This window comes from Centropristis striata, chromosome 10 (assembly GCF_030273125.1).
Source record: "Centropristis striata isolate RG_2023a ecotype Rhode Island chromosome 10, C.striata_1.0, whole genome shotgun sequence".
Taxonomy (NCBI): Eukaryota; Metazoa; Chordata; class Actinopteri; order Perciformes; family Serranidae; genus Centropristis; species Centropristis striata.
In genome coordinates, this window is record NC_081526.1 from 36628123 (window position 1) to 36645711 (window position 17589).

The 17589-nt window shown below is 42.7% G+C and overlaps 1 protein-coding gene across 1 annotated transcript in view; it reads right to left on the reverse strand.

Annotated features, from left to right (window-relative positions):
• The window catches only part of ttn.2 (titin, tandem duplicate 2), a 219891-nt gene extending 203759 nt beyond the window's left edge, over window positions 1-16132 (reverse strand). Inside the window, exons 1-20 of the mRNA XM_059342393.1 lie at window positions 16042-16132; window positions 15488-15691; window positions 13411-13698; window positions 13235-13326; window positions 12655-12869; window positions 11836-11911; window positions 11535-11699; window positions 7355-7414; window positions 6691-6949; window positions 5982-6051; window positions 5705-5899; window positions 5285-5427; window positions 5044-5198; window positions 4733-4960; window positions 3628-3869; window positions 3303-3535; window positions 3045-3209; window positions 2701-2869; window positions 904-2600; window positions 9-290 (exon numbers count right to left, since the gene is read on the reverse strand). Of these exons, the coding sequence (XP_059198376.1) occupies window positions 9-290; window positions 904-2600; window positions 2701-2869; window positions 3045-3209; window positions 3303-3535; window positions 3628-3869; window positions 4733-4960; window positions 5044-5198; window positions 5285-5427; window positions 5705-5899; window positions 5982-6051; window positions 6691-6949; window positions 7355-7414; window positions 11535-11699; window positions 11836-11911; window positions 12655-12869; window positions 13235-13326; window positions 13411-13698; window positions 15488-15691; window positions 16042-16132 (5029 nt within the window). The remainder of the gene's footprint in view (window positions 1-8; window positions 291-903; window positions 2601-2700; window positions 2870-3044; window positions 3210-3302; window positions 3536-3627; window positions 3870-4732; window positions 4961-5043; window positions 5199-5284; window positions 5428-5704; window positions 5900-5981; window positions 6052-6690; window positions 6950-7354; window positions 7415-11534; window positions 11700-11835; window positions 11912-12654; window positions 12870-13234; window positions 13327-13410; window positions 13699-15487; window positions 15692-16041) is intronic.
• Between the last annotated feature and the right edge of the window lie 1457 nt (window positions 16133-17589).

Sequence of the window (17589 nt, forward strand, 5' to 3'; positions counted from 1 at the left end):
AACATTACCTTCTACGTAGAGCATTGCGCTCGTCCTGATGCTGTCATCTTCCACAAGCGCACAAGTGTATTCAGCATCGTCTCTCATTTCAATCATCAGCACGGACAGGAAGTGGACCTTTCTGTCTGAGTGCATCCTGTATTTGTCTCCGGAGAAGATCTCCATGTTGTTCTTGAGCCATTTTACTTTGCAGAAAGGCTCGTTGGTTTCACACTCAAATGTCACCATGGTGTCCTTCTCATTGGCACTGACATCCTCCAGGTTTTGGGTAAAGTTGATTGCTGCCTTGGCTGCAAAAGGAAATATATAACGAGACTTTGGCTTAATGACTAAATATGCCGTGATTCCTTTGCAGGATTTGGCTCTGCTCGATTCGACTCGACTGACTTTGGACCTTTTTCCTGTCTCTTTTTTTTTTTCCAACTGTGGAAAGTACCATAGGATAGTAGCCGCTGTAATTTTTAAACTCTGGGTTGAGTAAATACAAAAATTGATTTAACTCCACCTTCTAATATCAGCTTGGCTCTTTTGGAACCTCGACTGAAGTGGAACCAAAGAAAGTACCAGGTGTTATCCACAACTTTGGCTGATGAAAAACCAAAAAAGAATGATTTCTATCAAGCCGAGTTGAGTTGAGCTTTGCCATACCATGTGGAGTTAATACAGCAGTCCCTTCTCCTCTGTGGTGTCCCACAGGGATCAAAGTTAAGTCTCATTTTGTTCTCTATCAATGCTACATTTGAGTCTTTCATTAAGTAATTATAATAACTAACCAAGATACTATCCAAAACTTTTATGATTGAAAAGACAAAACAGCAAGTTGAGTAGAGTTGAGTTGAGCCGTACAATTTAGTGTAAAAACATTGAGTATTATTGGTGAGATCTGGTGTAAAATGGCTTTACCTTGCACAAGCAGGAAGGCATGGCTTGAAGCCTCCCCAGCGATGTTCATGGCTTTAACCATGATGCTAGCAGAGTCCTCTGCAGTGACATCTCTGATCACCAGTTCACACAGATGATCCTCAGGCCAGTACCAGTAGATACGTTCTGTCTTCTCCACCAGAATGCCGTTCTTGAACCACTGGCACTCAGGTTCTGGTCTCCCAACGACTCTAAGACGGAAACGGACCTCATCCATCGGAGCAACTGTCTTGCTTGTAATTCGTTCCAGGATCTTGGGTGCCTCCATGCTGGGGGAGAGCTGGACTCTCTCTGGTTTGTATGTCGGGATGGTGATTTTGCCCTCTTCCTCCAGCCTCCTCTTTTCGGCTTCTTCTTTCTCTTTCAAGTGATGAAGCAGATCCTCCTTAGTCTTCTTCAGCAGATCCTCATAGGAGTCGTCCCTCTTGCGAGACTTGAACTCCACAGCAGAGATGGACTCGTAGAAACCTTCCTCTGTCCTACGCTTGAACTTGCTCTTCAGTTCATCTGTCTCCTCTGAGGTTTTCTCATGAACATTTCTCTGTGTCTTACGCAGCTTAACAACTTCTCTGTCCTGTGAGGTCTCGCCAGGTCGGTCGACCTTCACAACGTCAAATCCAATTCTTCCGGCCTCATGTGAAGCCTCTGCAGCCTTCTGGTCAGGAGCACGACGCAGTACGGATCTAAAGTCCTCTTTCTGTTGGATCTCCAGCTTCACAGTGTGCTCAGTTGTGCCTAAAGGACTGTCTGCAACCACTCTGACCTCTCCTGAGTCATAGGACTTAATGTCGACGATCTCCAAGTAGTAAATACCATCATAACGGAGTCTGTACCTCTTGCTTTTGCGGATAAGCTGTCCGTTGAGGTACCAGTTGACTTTGGGTGCTGGATAACCGGTGACTCTGCAGCGGAATCGTGCAATGTCGCCTTCCAGCACTCTGGCTGGTTCAGGAACAAGGACTATTTCAGGTTTGCTTTTCTCAGTTTCCTCGTCGGCGGTGACTCCATAGGGCCCTCCCTCGTGAGCCATGCGCTCAATCTCGTCCATTCTATGTACTCCCTTCCTGCCTTCAGGAAGCTGTGTTTCCTCAACGAGGCCCTTCTCATCCTTGACGATCAGGGTGGCCGAGGTCTGGTCCACTCCGAACTTGTTTGTGGCTCTGCAGGTGATGACACCGCTGTCTCTGGCGTAAGCAACTTCGTAGTCAAGACTGCAGTAGCCAAATTCGTTGACCATGCGCAGCCTGTTGGCAGCATCCAGGGGTTTGCCGTCATGCAGCCACTCCACGACCATGGTGGGGTCACCGATGGGGGTCAGCCTGCACTCAAAGTGAGCTGGACCGAAGCGCTTCATTCTGATAGAGGTCAGCTTCTTCTTGAACTGTGGTTTCTGCTGCTTCTCCTTGTCGTAAAGATCGCCCTCCTCCCACTGCTCCTGACCATATCGCATGTGAAGGGGCTCCAGCTCGGGAGCTGCGATCTCCTTGGCCTTGTAGGTTCCTTTAGTAATAATGAGCTTCCTCTCAGCTTGAGGAGCAGCGAAGTCCACCTCAACATTGACTCTGCAGCGAGTGGTGTCTCTGCCTGCCTTGTTGATGGCTGTAGCAGTGTACCAGGCACTGTCTGAGCCTGAGGGAGATGCAATCTGGAATTTGGCCTCTCCTTTAGTTCCCTCAATCCTGAAATACATAACAAATCAAATGTATTGATGACCACAAACTACTCCAAAGTTCTACATACCTGTGTCAAAATCATTCATAAAAAAGTACAGAAACATACCTGATTTGTGGGTGCTTCTGTGGTGTGATAATGTCACTGTTTTTCAGCCAGACAATGTCAGGCAGGGGGTTTCCAATGGCTTTGACAGCCAACGCAACCAGAGTGCCCTGCTTCACAGTAATGTTCTTCAGCTTCTCAACAAACTGAGGGCGAGCCAGGCTTTCCCGAGCTGTAGATGGTGAAATACAATGCAGAACAAGACGGCATTTAATAAGGTAATACATTTTTTGTAGCTGCAAGAGTTGTCTGATGAATGAAATACTAGAAATTTGACTGCCGGTCGTGGCAACAACATTCTGAACTGATCTTCCTAATTTATTTAAGGCTGTATCTGATAGACTTACCGTCAACGGAAAGATTTACAGCGACAGAAGTCCTTCCAGCTCTGTTCTGAGCGACGACTGTCCATTCTCCAGAGTCTTGTGGCATGGCTGGGACAATAATCAGGGACTGGGTACCGTCCTCTTTTATCACTATCTTGTGGGTGTAGTCATTGACAATTTGTTGTCCTAAGAAAAGCGGGAAGAAATGGTTTTACATGTCAGAGGCAACAAATAAAAGTCTCTGTTTGCATTTCTGCAGATGAACCTTGTTTTCCTTACCATTGTGGAACCAGTATGTGTCGGGCATTGGTCTGCCAACGACCTTCAAGTCGAATCTGGCAGTTTGCCCCTCCGAGCATTTGATTGAGGAAGGTTTCATGACAAACACAGGCTTGTAAAGTCTTTCTAGCATAGCCTCGTCTGTGTCATCAAGCCTGCGGGCTGGAGAGCGTCCGGGTGAACGGCTGGGAGAACGTCCAGGGGAGCGGCTCAGAGAGCGAGGAGATGTGGATCTGAGACCAGAGCAGACTCATCAGTATCAAGGTGTTATAGCAAGCGCTTGCAGACTGAAATCTGCAATTTGTCTGAGCACATTAGAGCTCACCTGATCCTCTGCATCGCTGGCTGCGGTGTGTATCTCTGAGGTGTGACAGTTCCAGATGGCTCGACGTAGAGCTTCCCAGAGCTGACAGAATTTCCCTTCATGTTGCAGACGAAGGCGGTGTACACACCCTCGTCCTCTGGTTGCACCACAGGCACACGAAGGCTGGCTCGCCCATCCTGAAGAACCTCCATCTGGTAGCGGCCACCAGCCCTGATGCGCTGGCCGTCTTTGTACCAGGCAATCTGGAACAAGACAGGAGATGGTTTTATCCACTGATATAACTCTCAGTATCAGATCCTAGAAATGTCTGAAATCATTTATTACACTGTTACTTTGTAATGGGTACAGATTCTCAGCACTTACACTTGGTGTAATTAATTTGGCAAAAAGAAACTTAAACAGACATTTGACTAACTGTATTTTGTTAATCATGTAGTAAAAGTCTCCTCAAGCCTCTATTATTACAATATGCTCCAGGTTTATGTTGCTAAGTTAGAGTCGTATCAAATGTTGTAAGCAAACCATAAATTTCAGTAAAACTTAAAGAAATCCCAATTGCGCCCCTTTTAGATGGACGTGAGAGACCATTCATTTCATTTCATTTCTTAATGAGCTTGGCACAACATGCAACTGGTATTGATCAGATATATGCTAAAAAAATGTTTTTTTGCAAACATCCAGAGGCATAGAGTTAATCTTTATCCTACTGATTAAATCGTAAACACCTGCATACTGTCTATCACAGCTATTCTCAACCTTGGGGTCGGGACCCCAATTGGGGTCGCGAGATGATTTCTGGGGGTCGCCAAATCACTTAATGTCTTTTTTTGGTAATTTTGTGTTTGTTTGTTTTTTTTGTCATTTTGTGTCTTTTTTTGGTCGTTTTGTGTCATTTGATCATTTTGTTTGTCAATTTGTGTCTTTTTTGGTCATTTTGTTTCCTTTTTGGCTGATCCGAACTGTGCATGTGAGATTCTGTTCAGTGAGCGGGGGTCGCGGACAACATGCATGTTAAATTGGGGGTCGCGACTCAAAAAGGTTGAGAACTACTGGTCTATCAGACATTGTATAATTGTAGACTTTGATAAGATTTGTAACTATGTACCTTTGGCAGTGGATTTCCGCTCATCTTGCAATGGAAAGTGACGCCCATTCCGTCTATGATTCTGTAGTTTTTGACCGGCGTGCTGAATGCCGGCTGAACGGCTTCTTCTTCTGCTACAGTCACCATCATCTCTCCGTCCTCCGTCACCAGCTCTCTGTAGGTGATCCTCATGATACGCAGCTCGATCTCCTGGATGATCCTCTCCTCGAAGGCTGAGATCATAAATTCCTGCGGGAAAAGTTTAAAAAATCAGATAAGAACTGGGACCTCGGTAAACTTTAATTCATGTCACAGAACAGAACAGAAAGTACCGTTTCTGAGACGTAGCTCATGGGGGTCGTCACCCTCCTCTGTTCCATCTCGTACTGGCTCACGACCACAGAGGGCTCCTGAACCACAGTCGTCGTCGTCACCACTTCAGTTTTATATGTCACATCATGTTGCTTCATGTAGGCTTCGTATTCCTCTGTGAATGCAGACGTACTGTGATTAACAAAGCTTTCCTCAACGCATCACATGGCTTTCTAAAAGGTAACAGAAGCATGTGAGTACCTTCTTCCAGCAGGTTAGCGGAGGCTGAGGCTTCTCCGTGTGGATTCTTTAAAAAGATGGAGTATTCTCCAGCATCGTCAGCAAAAGTCATGGAGATCTCCAGTTTACATTCTCCGGTCTCCTTCTTGTAGATAACTTTGTATCTGATGGCAGAAAACCCCAATGAAACAGTGGCACTCAATACTATATTTTATTTTTTTGTTTTTCCATTGTCAAAAGCTGCAGGCAGGACCTAGTACTTTTATGGATCAATTCAGTTAAAGTTCAGAGTAAGCTGAGCGGATACTTAGGTATCAGATAGTTTTTTAATGTAGTCTTGTACTTATAATATTTTTTTATAGAGCATTTTAGTGTCCAACTCAAAATATTTTATATCTAGAGGGTCCTGACAGTGATAGAGGGCCCGGTGTGGACTGCTACCTGTATCCAGTGGTGAGTGGCACACCGCTCTTCTTCCAGATGATGTGAGGTTTGGGGTTTCCTCCGATCTGGCACTCGAAGAAGACGGCTCCGCCCTCCACCAGCTTCTGCACGGTGGGTTTCTTAATGAAGAAGGGAGCTGCAGTCTCTCCTGCGCTCACCGACACCATCTCCTCCTTTGTCTCCATTGTGATACTGAATGAAACCCGACAGCTCTGTCAAACACTTTCCAAACTTAACATGTTAAATCACAAAATCGACAACATATCCAACTTACATTTTCTCTTGCGTCATTCCCATTCCAGTGACAGTCGTCGTTTCCTCTCTGCTCTCGATCTCCTCTGACACTGAAACAGAGAGTGAACCTTTTAAATAATAATATAAACTACAATAGTTTATATAGTTGATTATTAAATTACTTAAATAAGACAAAAACTAGATTAAATACTCAAATGAACCCAGTTAACCCATTAAAGCCGGGAAAGCGGATATGTCGTTTTGAAGTATTTGTAGCTTTTTCCACCTATTTCCGGTCTCTTGGCCAATGAAATGTATCAGAATACATGTGGGAGTGTCGCAATGCAACATGGGACTTTTCCAGAACTTTGAAATCATCACCAAAAAAAAGACACAAAATGACCAAAAAGGACACAGAATTACCAAAAAAAGACACACAATTATTTTTAAAAAGACAGAGAATTACCCCAAAAAGACACAAAATTATTAAAAAAAGACACAGAATTACCAAAAAAAGACACAAATTACCAAAAAAAGACATGAAATTACAAAAAAAAAGACAGACAAGTACTAAAAAAAACTTTTAGGGGGCTTATTTTAAAATCGGCCAAAGGTTTTCCAGGCTTTTTTTCCAGGCGTTTTAGGCCTAAATGGGTTCAAGTTGGATCCAATTTAAACATGTAATCAAACAAAGCCATGTGTTCATGAACCTGTTCTTTAATATAAAACAGAGAAAGCCGCTGAGTCACCTTTGACGAGGAGGTAGCAGGAGGTGCTGACGGTTCCCGCCTCGCTGGTGGCGGTGCAGGTGAAGCGTCCGCTGTCTTCAGCGAACGCCTCGCGGATCACCAGGCGGGCGAATCCACTCATGTAGGTGATCTGGAAGTCAATAGAGCTCTCGATCTTGTAATCCTCTCTGAACCAGAGGATGCTGGGAGCGGGCTGACCGCTGATCTGACACTCCAGAGTCACTGACTCGCCCTCCGTCACCGTGACGTTCTTCAGACCCTGAAAAGAGACAGAGGTGCCGTTAGACACAAAGATATTCAGCTTTCTTGGAGGATTTATCCTTAATATTGTGTGTGTAAATATGTTCAAAAGCAAAAGAGTCTGAAATCAACTTTTAAACTGTTATTTTTGAGTTTTATTGAATTTCTTTGCTTCATTAAGAAATAATCTTGTCTCACCTCTCTGGACCAAGGTTATAATAATAATAATAATAATAATAATAATAATTTAGGATTTTTCATTAGTTTTAGTTTTCATTTCATGGTAAATTTTTGTTTTCAAATTCAGTTCGTTTTAATTAGCTTTTAGAGTGAGTTTGCTAGTTTCAATTAGTTTTTATTTTTGGTAAAAGCGAATTACAATAATGATGTATTACTTTGAAGGTCAGAAACAGGAAATACTCACAGCAATAAGAGTGGGAGGAACGACGGGCTCCTGAGCTCTGGTGGGAACTGCAGCCGCCTCCTGAGGAGAAACAACAACAACAGGAGTGAAACACAGGAAACGGTGAGGAGTTTGTCAGCGTGGAGGTCTGTGAGGATGGAGGGTGGAGGACGTAAGAACAGATAAAACCCTGCAGAGAGGACAGAGGGATGGAGGTCAGTGGGTACAGACAGGAAGAGGAGGAGCCTTCATGAGGCGGATGATTGGCTGCTGCACTGCAAGAAAGCCAACTTGTATTTTTTGGCCTAAAACAGTGATTTAAGTTGGTAAAACTTGGAAATATAAATTATTGACATTTAGGGCAATAATGTAAGTTAGCACAACAAATGAAGCCAGTTGTCTGCCCAAAAACAAGTTGGTGAGTTGTTGTTACTTATATATATAAGTTGGGGTTCAAAACAAGGGACAATAGTTCTGCTAACTCTTATTTCTTTGTTGTGAAATGCGGGAAATTCGGTCATTAGGGAAAGCTAACGGCTAACTGATGCTAGCGGCTAACTGATGCTAGCAGTTTCTTTTTTTGCAGTGTGCGTTACTTTTCTTTTTTTGCAGTGTGCGTTACGATGAGGAGGTGACAGTCCACACGGGGTTAAACTGGGGGAGGTGAAGGGAGGAGGACCCACCTGAGGCTCCCAGTCCTCAAACTCCTCCTCACTCACTGCGCTCACTCCTCCCGCCTGCAGCTCCACCTGACTCTGATATCTTACGTCTCTGAACGGCGGGGGGAGGGGCTCCGGTGCCACGCGCACCTCCACCGCCGCCACCGCCCTGCGAGACGGGCTGGGAGACTTAACGGGCTTGATGATCTTTCTGGAGGCAGAGGAGAAGGAGGAGGAGGAGGAGGACAACTCTTTCTGCAGAGTGGCGATGGCAGAGCCGGCGATGGACACCTGACCAACCAACGGCAACATGGTTAATAAAACGTCTCTGAGTCAGGCCAAGGATTAGACAGGACCAAACAGCTTTTTGGGAGTTTTGTTTGAGATTTGTTTAGAGCGTTGAGGCCATAGAATATGCCAACAGATTTTCAAAGCTTCATTTTAAAAACCTCAAAAGAAGCTTAAGCTTTGGTACATACACAGGAGCGAATATTAACTTTATCATGTGAGTTTTAGGTGAAAGAAGCAACACAACTCTGTGACGGTGATGTGGAGTTACAACAGAGTGATGAGATCAATAAGTATAATGTCACTTTTAAATTTATGATCGTATCTAAATGGCATGGAAATATTATTGGATGATGAAAAACAGAGTCAGATTTCCATTTGGTCGATAATATTGCCATAAATAAATGTTTTAAATAGAATCAGGGATCAGTTTTGGAGCACCCTGAGTGTTTAAGGATGTTGACAGTCAGAGTGAACCACAGCACAGAACAAACAGGCTGAACGTTAAGATGTTCGTGTGTTAAAGATGGAGATGGAGGGTTTTGGATGATGGCGGCGGCCTGCAGCTCCGCTCTTACCTCATGGCTCGGTTCGTGTTTTGGGACAGAAACTTTAGAAACTGTGAAATGTGGGACTGGAGACGGGGCAGGGACAGTGTCCACATGGGACGAGGTTTCTGTTGTTCTCTGAATCTGGAGTGACCAACAGAGTTTATTAAGAAAACTGAGACTCTTTTTATGGTAAGAAATGGTGTCTGATATGGGTTAGGGTTAAAGTCCTCCGACCTGGGACACCTGGGACACCTGGGACACCTGGGACACCTGGGAGACTCTGTGGTGTTCTGAGGTCACAGCGACAGCAGCTGGAGGTTCAGCAGGAGCTGTTTCCATCACAACAACTTGTTTCTCTTCAGTTTTTGCCTCCTGCTGCTTTACCTCCACCTCCACAGCCTCCTCCTCTCCAGCTGCTCCGCCCTCCGCCTGCATGGGAGGCTGGCGGACGCGAGCGAGGTCGACGGCGGCCACCACCGTGGCCACCGCCCCGGCTTTACCCCCTCCCTCAGCCTGAAGACACAAAAACCAGCACATAGAGCTCAGGACTTCCACGGCAGGAAGTCCAGAGAAAGAAGAAGAACAAGAACAAAAAACCCCAAAGACTGAAAAAAAAAATCAACATCATCATCACATCAGAAACACAAGAGAAGAAGAATCATCACTGAATCCATGAAGCTGGCATGCATTGTGCAACACTGAGAGAAACATGCAGAGAAAAAGAAATATTTCATCTTGTGGTTTCATTAAAAACAGCAGATACAATGAGGAGGAGGAAGAAGAAGATGATGAAGAGGTGAAAGCACGTCAAAAAAAGTGGAAGTAAAAGAAGAAAAAGTGAAGAAATCCTCCTTCCAATATCTCCAAATTGTAGTATTTACACATATATTGAAGTATTTGATTGTAATTTGAGACATCACTGACTTTAGAAGTCAGATGTAAAGTAACTTCTTTTCATAAAGGAGCAAAAGTTAGCATTACTCGGTTAAACTTTATGCTGATGACACCCATGTTTATGTCTCAAATATTTGTAAAGTCTCAACAATCTGGCCTACCTGCACTGATGCAAGTTTTGGTTTAAAACCTGCCTGTTTAAATTTCTTAATTTCTTTAATTTCTGTTGTTTTCTATTTAAATATGTTGCCTTTTAAAGCTTTTGGTATTTACAAATTTAGATTTTTGTCGGCAAGAAATTTCTAAAACAAAATACAAAAATTAAAGAAAATCCTTGAAATCTTTCAAAAAGCATTTAAAGATGCTGCTTATAAAAAAGTTATCAAAGTTTTATTTTGTCTTGTTTTTGTTGTTACTTACTTTAAAGTTAAAAGAAAACCCGATATGAAAACATGTTAGTGGGATGATACAGTGAGAAGGTTCGTCCTCTGGGAGCAGGATCGTTCTGAACGTTAGCAGGAATAAAGTGATTAAAGTGAAGAAGGGATGGAGTCTGAGCAGCAGGTGGAGGAGGTGGTGGTGGAGTCTACCTGCTCTCCGGACCCCGCCGCCTCAGACGGCCCCCGGCTGCGAGCCTGATCCACGGCCGCCACAACGGTAGCCACGGCAACAGTCCTGTCGTCCTGGGAAACATGCTCGCCCTGACGCGTGCACGGCACATCAACACATCGATACACGTTCATCACACACAGGCCGAGCAGACAACACACTCACCTACTTTATAACATCCTCATTTATATTTATATTGCGTCATGTTCATCACAACACTCACTTTTTATAGACCTGTTTGTACATAGAAACACTTATAGTCGGCTGCTTAGGATCAGATTTTAGAAGAAAGGGGACACGCTGGACAAAAGAACCAATTTTTTCCCACATGCTCTCTATCACGATAGGTTTCAATTTTTGATGGGAGCCACTTCATCAAGATTGTGGATCGGAGATGGCACCCATATAAAGTCTATGAGAACCAATATATCTTCCAAGCCACTTAGAAGGTAAATCTTAGTGTCAAAATATCCATTTTCTGTGTCAAGGAATCATTAAAAGTTATTGAGAATATCCCTAGATGATCAAATAGATATGTTCATTTTCTACATGTTTTTACATAATTCCAAGGTTCCTAAGTGGTCAGACATATATTGATATAGGTCTTCATGTCATTTTGATCTCAACAAGTTATACAATGTACATCAGTAAAGGTTCTCACTGTAAATAATTTGTTGATCAAGATCTGACATGAGATTAAAGCTTTCCCTTGATTTTATTGAGCAGTGTACGTGGCAGCTAATCCTCACTCTCCCGTGGTGAACATAGATTCCAAACATTTTTAACTCAGGATTCACTGCCGCAGCACTTGAAGACCTACCAGTCTGGGTGAAAATGAAGTTATCTATTTGATTAAATAATCATCTAGTGATGTTCTCAGCCGCTTTAAATGATTCCATGACCCAGAAAATGTAGATTTTGACATCAACATTGACCTTCTAAGTGGTTTGGAAGATATATTGGTTCTCATAGACTTTATATGGCTGCCATCTTCAATCCACAATCTTGATGAAGTGGCTCCTACCAAAAATTGAAACCTATAGTGATAGAGAGTATGTGGAAAAAACTTGGTGCTTTTCTCTGGCGTGTCCCCTTTATTTATCTAAGCCGCCGGACTATTAAAGCTCATAAATTGTGTGGTTTAAATGTTTTGCAGAGCTTCATGCAGCTGCAGGTTGAACAGCGCTCGGTCGTGCTCACCTCTCTGGTGGCGGTCACCTGCTGCTCCCAGTGCTTCTCCATGTGCAGCTGGCTGCTGCTGCTCACACTGGTCATGCTGGACATGCTGGTCATACTGGTGTAACTGGCTTCAGACGAGTAGCCAGCCTGCTTCCAGGGTGGCAGCACCTCAGCAGAGGCAGAGATCTGTGAGAAAGGGCAGACAGGAGATCTCTTTAATACGGCAGGACGGAGACGGTAAAATGTTGTATGTGACTTTGGATTTATAATCAGCTGAGTTTGAGTCTCTGCTGGATTTTTAACTCTTCTACAACGTTCTCACCTGTTTCCTGGTCATGAGGGGAGACTTCACTGGTCTGATGGGGGAGATGGACAGTCCTCTGGAGGGAGACACGGGTCTGCAGAGGACAGAAACAGAAACATGATGCTCAATATGAACACTAGAGGAGGGAAAAAATCAATACAGCAGAGTGTCACGATATTTAGTGTGGAAATATTATATCGATTCATAGTCGATCCAAGTATTCATATTTAGCGTTCCAACGGATGGTCAGTATTTTCAACGTTTCGACAGCGTTTTTATGAATATACTGGAGATACTTGTATCATATGAAACTAGAAGATCTAAGGAATTGTGTATATATATATATATATATATGCTGCAGTTGTAGTCATCCACACATGTTTGATATCAGTTCAGTTCAGTTTGACTGAATACTTTGTTGTTCATTCTGTGAGTTTGACTCTCATTGTGGAGAAATAAAAAGACTGAAGTGAGATGAATAGACTGAGAATTTTCTCTGATTGGACAAAACAATTGTTGACTGAATTTAATTTTGTGGACACAAAATGCAGTTAAATAGTTGAATCGCAATATATTGTATCAATACTCACCATGTCGCACAATGCTTAAAATCACTATAAAATCGTATCATGACTCAGGTATCGTGATAAAAAAGTATCGGGATAAAAAAGTATCGTGACTCAAGTATCGGGATATAATTGTATCGTGACTCAAGTATCGGGATAAAATCGGATCGTGACTCAAGTATCGGGATAAAATCGTATCGTGGGGCCGATACACTGATTCACGCCTCTACTGACCACAGACATAGACTCTTTCTCTCAGGACTTGGCGTACCTGACGGGTGCGGGCGACGGGCCCTTCACGTGTCTCACAGGTGAGGGGGACTGCTGGCGTCCTCCCGCCACTTTGGAAATGAAGGACGGCGGGGACTTGGAGGTTGGCTTCGGGGGAACCCGCGGCGGGGTTTTGTGGGACAAATGCTGAGTCATCATTCCTCCTTCCATGTGCATCTCCATCATGGTGGTGGCCTGGAAGCTCGCCTCCACCTTCTGAAACCACATGAATCATGAAAAAATTAAATAAACAACAACAAAAACAACAACAACAATAAAATCATGATGAAAAGAATGAAGTTTATCTTCAACAACGGTTACTTAATCTGATTTGTTCTTTAAAAGCCTTAACCCTTTATCAGGCAAAGAACTATATTTGGTAACTTCAGGTAATATTTCGAGAAAAAAAGTTGCAAATTTACTAGATTAAAGTGGCAAATCTACAAGAAAAAAAGTCTGATGTGCTGATGATGTATTAGTGTGATTAGTGTGTGAAGGCCTTTTGTTGGACTTCTGGTTTTTATCCATGAAATGTAACCAGATGAGTCAGTTTAACTTGGTTGTGTTTCAGTGAGTCTCACCCTCGCCACTTGGGTCTGTGAAGCAGCCATCCCAGCCATCTGGGATGTGGCCACAATCGTCTTCGTTTTCTTTACAGGTACAGCTTCCTCACCTGCAGCACAAACACACACAAGTTCAGTCTGATCCACGTAGGACACTACAGGCTCTGCAGCAGCCGACGGACGGAGCATCTCACCCTGAACCAGCAGCTCGCAGGTGGAGGTGGCTCGCCCGCTGCTGTTGGCGGCGGTCACAGAATATGTCCCAGAATCCTCGGGGAAGGCCTCGGCGATCAGCAGGCTGTACAGGTCCCCCTCCTGGAGGATCCTGAAGTCAGCTGAGCTCTGGATCTCTGCTCCCTCTCTGTAGAACTTCACCAGCGGAGCGGGGATCCCCGACACGCGAACGTCCAGGCGAACCTGGCTGCCCTGACGCACCGAAGAGCTCTGCAGCCTCTGCAGGAAGTTTGGAGGCGCCGTCTCCGCTGCAGGGACAGAAACACGTTTATTAACTCTTAATAGGACACTCATTGAAATACTTGCAAATTTCAACCCAATAGAATATTGGAGGATATTACATACAGCCAGAATGTGTAAAAAAACATACGGACCCGGGGGAGGGGGGTAATATTTTGAGAAAAAATTTTAAAAGTTTGTGGAAAAAAAATCTCAAATTAATGGTAAAAAAGTTGACAAGATTAAAGTGGCAAATCTACAAGAAAAAATGTGCAGATTTATGAGATTTAAAGTGGTGAATCTGCAAGAAAAAAAATGCTTTTTTCCCCACTTTTTTCTCGTAAATCTGCAAGTTTTTTCGCGCAGATTTGCCACTTTAAATCTCTTAAATCTGCGACTTTTTTTCTTGTAGATTTGCCACTTTAATCTAGTAACGTAGCCTGATCTTTGCTGATTAGCTGGAAGAAATCCATGTGGTTCTACGACCTCAAAGAGACATGGGGACAAGGACAACGAAAACATCAAAATAACAATAAATAAACTATTTAAAACGTTATTTTCAGGGATTCAAGTGATTATTATTTTGATGATTACTTTCTCAGTTAATCAATTATCTGTTTATTATGTACAATGAAATATCTTAAAGATTTTCACAAGTTGTTTTGCAAATTTGCTTGAAATGTTTTATTTCTTTGCTTGAAAAAGACTTAAAAATGTAATAAAATAATCAAAATTCATTAATCAACTGATCAGCTAATGGCCATTTAAATGTTCTGTTTGTTGTGGGACAATGACATGTTGCAGCAGGAAAATGAAACTAAATTTTATTTGAATGTTTGAAGTTGTACAGATGGCATCAACAGACTCAGAGTGATTTAAAGATGAACTTTGACCTCTTTCTCGTTGACACGTGGAGTTTTTGGGGACACGCGATCCTTTCTGGTCCCAGTTCAACTTGTTAATCGCTTAATAAACTGGAGATTCCCCTTAAGGAAAGTTATGCTGCAACAGCTGCATCTATATCGGTTTTATCACCTGATTAAGTAACAGGCCCCGCCCCCTCAGCCAGAGATAAATATAGACCCAGAAACACAAGATTTTATTCTCCTGATCTCAGGAGAACCAATACGTAGCTTTTAGAGGATTAAGATTCATATTCATACCATATATACCATATATTTAATGATACATAGTTTTATATGTCTCTTTGTGGTTGTTTTCAGTATCTTTGTGGCTGTTTTGCTGTGGTTGTTTTGTGTCTCTTTGTGGCCATTGCTTCTTTGCTGTGGTTTTTAAGTCATTTTGTGTCTCTTTGTGGTTGTTTTCTGTATCTTTGTGGTTATTTTGTATCTCTTTGTGGCTGTTTTGTGTCTATTTGTGGTTGTTTTCTGTCTCTGTGGTTGTTTTGTGTTTCTTTGTGGTTGTTTTGTGTCTATTTGTGGTTGTTTTGTGTCTCTTTGTGGTTGTTTTGTGTCTCTTTGTGGTTGTTTTGTGTCTCTTTGTGGCCGTTGCTTCTTTGCTGTGGTTTTTGAGTCATTTTGTGTCTCTTTGTGGTTGTTTTCTGTATCTTTGTGGTTGTTTCGTATCTCTTTGTGGCTGTTTTGTGTCTATTTGTGGCTGTTTTGTGTCTCTGTGGTTGTTTTGAGTCTCTTTGTAGTTGTTTTGTATCTCTTTGTGGCTGTTTTGTGTCTATTTGTGGTTGTGTTGTGTCTCTGTGATTGTTTTGTGTCTCTTTGTGGCTGTTTTGTGTCTCTGTGGTTGTTTTGAGTCTCTTTGTGGTTGTTTTGTGTCTACTTGCTGCTGTTCTGTGAGTCTAACCTGTAACAAGGAGTTCGGCGGTGCTCGTGGCTTGTCCAGCGCCATTGGTTGCTCTGACGGAAAATCTCCCGCTGTGTGCGGCGGTCACAGCGGGGATTCTCAGAACAGCGCGGCCGTCGCTGAACGAGATCTGCGCGCCGGGCAAAGCGGCGGCTGAAAGAACCTGGCCATCACGAAACCAGCTCACCTCAGGAACTGGAGAACCTGCAGAGAGAGGAGAACCGGATCAGAAAACAAAGATCCTCTCTGACATTTATCAGGAAATCTGTTTTCTCTATCGTCTGAGACGATGTAGGGTTACGTTGTAACCTTGGTTCTCTGAGTGGAGAGGACTCTCTCCACCCCCATTACATATTATTATATTTTTGCAATTTTTGACTGTTTTTTAGCTTGTATGTTCTGGCTTCAGCAGATACAAACCAAAAGACTTAGTGATGACAACATGCAAACTGAAAGTTTTACATCTAACTCTATTCAGCTTTATTCCATGACTCTTCAAACTGTCACAGGGTCATTTTACAGGATATAAAAATAATATAAAATTAATTTCTTACCACTAACTTGAGCCTCGAACGTCGCGGCACTACCCTCTAGTGCCACGACGCTCTGCAGCGGCTGTGTGAACGTCGGCGCCTGTGTTGACATGTTGGTCGGCACCCTGCACAAACAAACAAACAAACAAACAAAGGGTCAGAGCAATGTGCGAAAAACATGAAAACTTCCAAAGCTCCTACAGGGCCATGTCCGACCTCGTTCACGTTAACAAAAGTGGAAAACACGATCTCCAAACTTTAACAAGTTGTTCTTTGGTCCAACAAACACAATGCTGACTGACAGGTCCATGCTGGGAGTCAACACAGAGACTTCTGATGCCAATTATAATGATGGATTTCAATAAATCGACACACAAATGACTCCATGACCAGTCTGATGAAAGCAAGTATCGAATCGAATCAAACTGCCAGAAAACTCTCTGCTTTGAAGTGCAGGAAGATGAACTGAAATGTGTCTGAACACAGAATCCAAAACAGAAAGTCAACTCTAAACGTTTGATCAGATTCATAATGTTTTATGATTTGATGGGACAGCTCCAGATTTAAAGCATCGTTCTTCAGAACCTGACACCTACAGGTAGAGTTTTACCCACAATGCAACTCCCTCTGAACACAAAACTTTAGAGATAATCCGGCGAACGCTTTGTGCATTCAGGCCTTTCACAATAAATACTATATCGACTTATGGTTCGATATATTAAAATGGACACGATTTGGACAAGTTTTTTTCTGGACTTAATATATTGCGTTTACACTTAAAAATGAATCGCTGTGGAAAAGGATGAACTGATTATGCTCTTATATAGAAATAAAACAACATCGATACAACGATACTATCGTTTATTGTGATAGTTTCTGGGAAAATATGTCATCCTAAAACATGTGTTTATCGTGACAAACGTATAATAATAATAAGAAGAAGAAGAAGAAGAAGAAGAAAATGTACAGCAAAAAAATCCCTCCTCCTAAACAGGACAGAAACTGTTTCAGTTTACCAGAAACTTTCAGCTAAATGTTGTTTGGTTTAGTTTGGTGAGTATTAAACAGAAAGGTTCTCCTTCACATCGTCAGGATTTAAAGGTAAAAGGAGGAATTTTTGGTTCTCAGCGCAGCTTCATGGCATGTTGAGGAGAAATGCAAACGCAGCTAAGACAACTTCATTACTTCTACTTGTCGATACAACACATGCAGTCGTCCTCATCAACAGCTAGAAACAATCAGATAAACCCATTAACACTCAGTTATCAGAGACAGAATAAGACTATCCAGGACTTATTTCCATTTGTTCTCTGAAAGAACTAAAACTATAAATAATACAGACAGAAATATAAAAAGTGATTTTGGTAAAACAAACTGAAAGCTGCAGCTGACAGGGAGGAAAGAGATCGATCCGAAATCTATTTTTCAAAGTGCTGAAAAGTCTCTGAAAAGTCTCCTTTAACCCTTTATCAGGCAAAGAACTATATTTGGTAACTTCAGGTAATATTTCGAGAAAAAAGTTGCAAATTTACTAGATTAAGGTGGAAAATCTGTGCGAAAAAAGTCGCA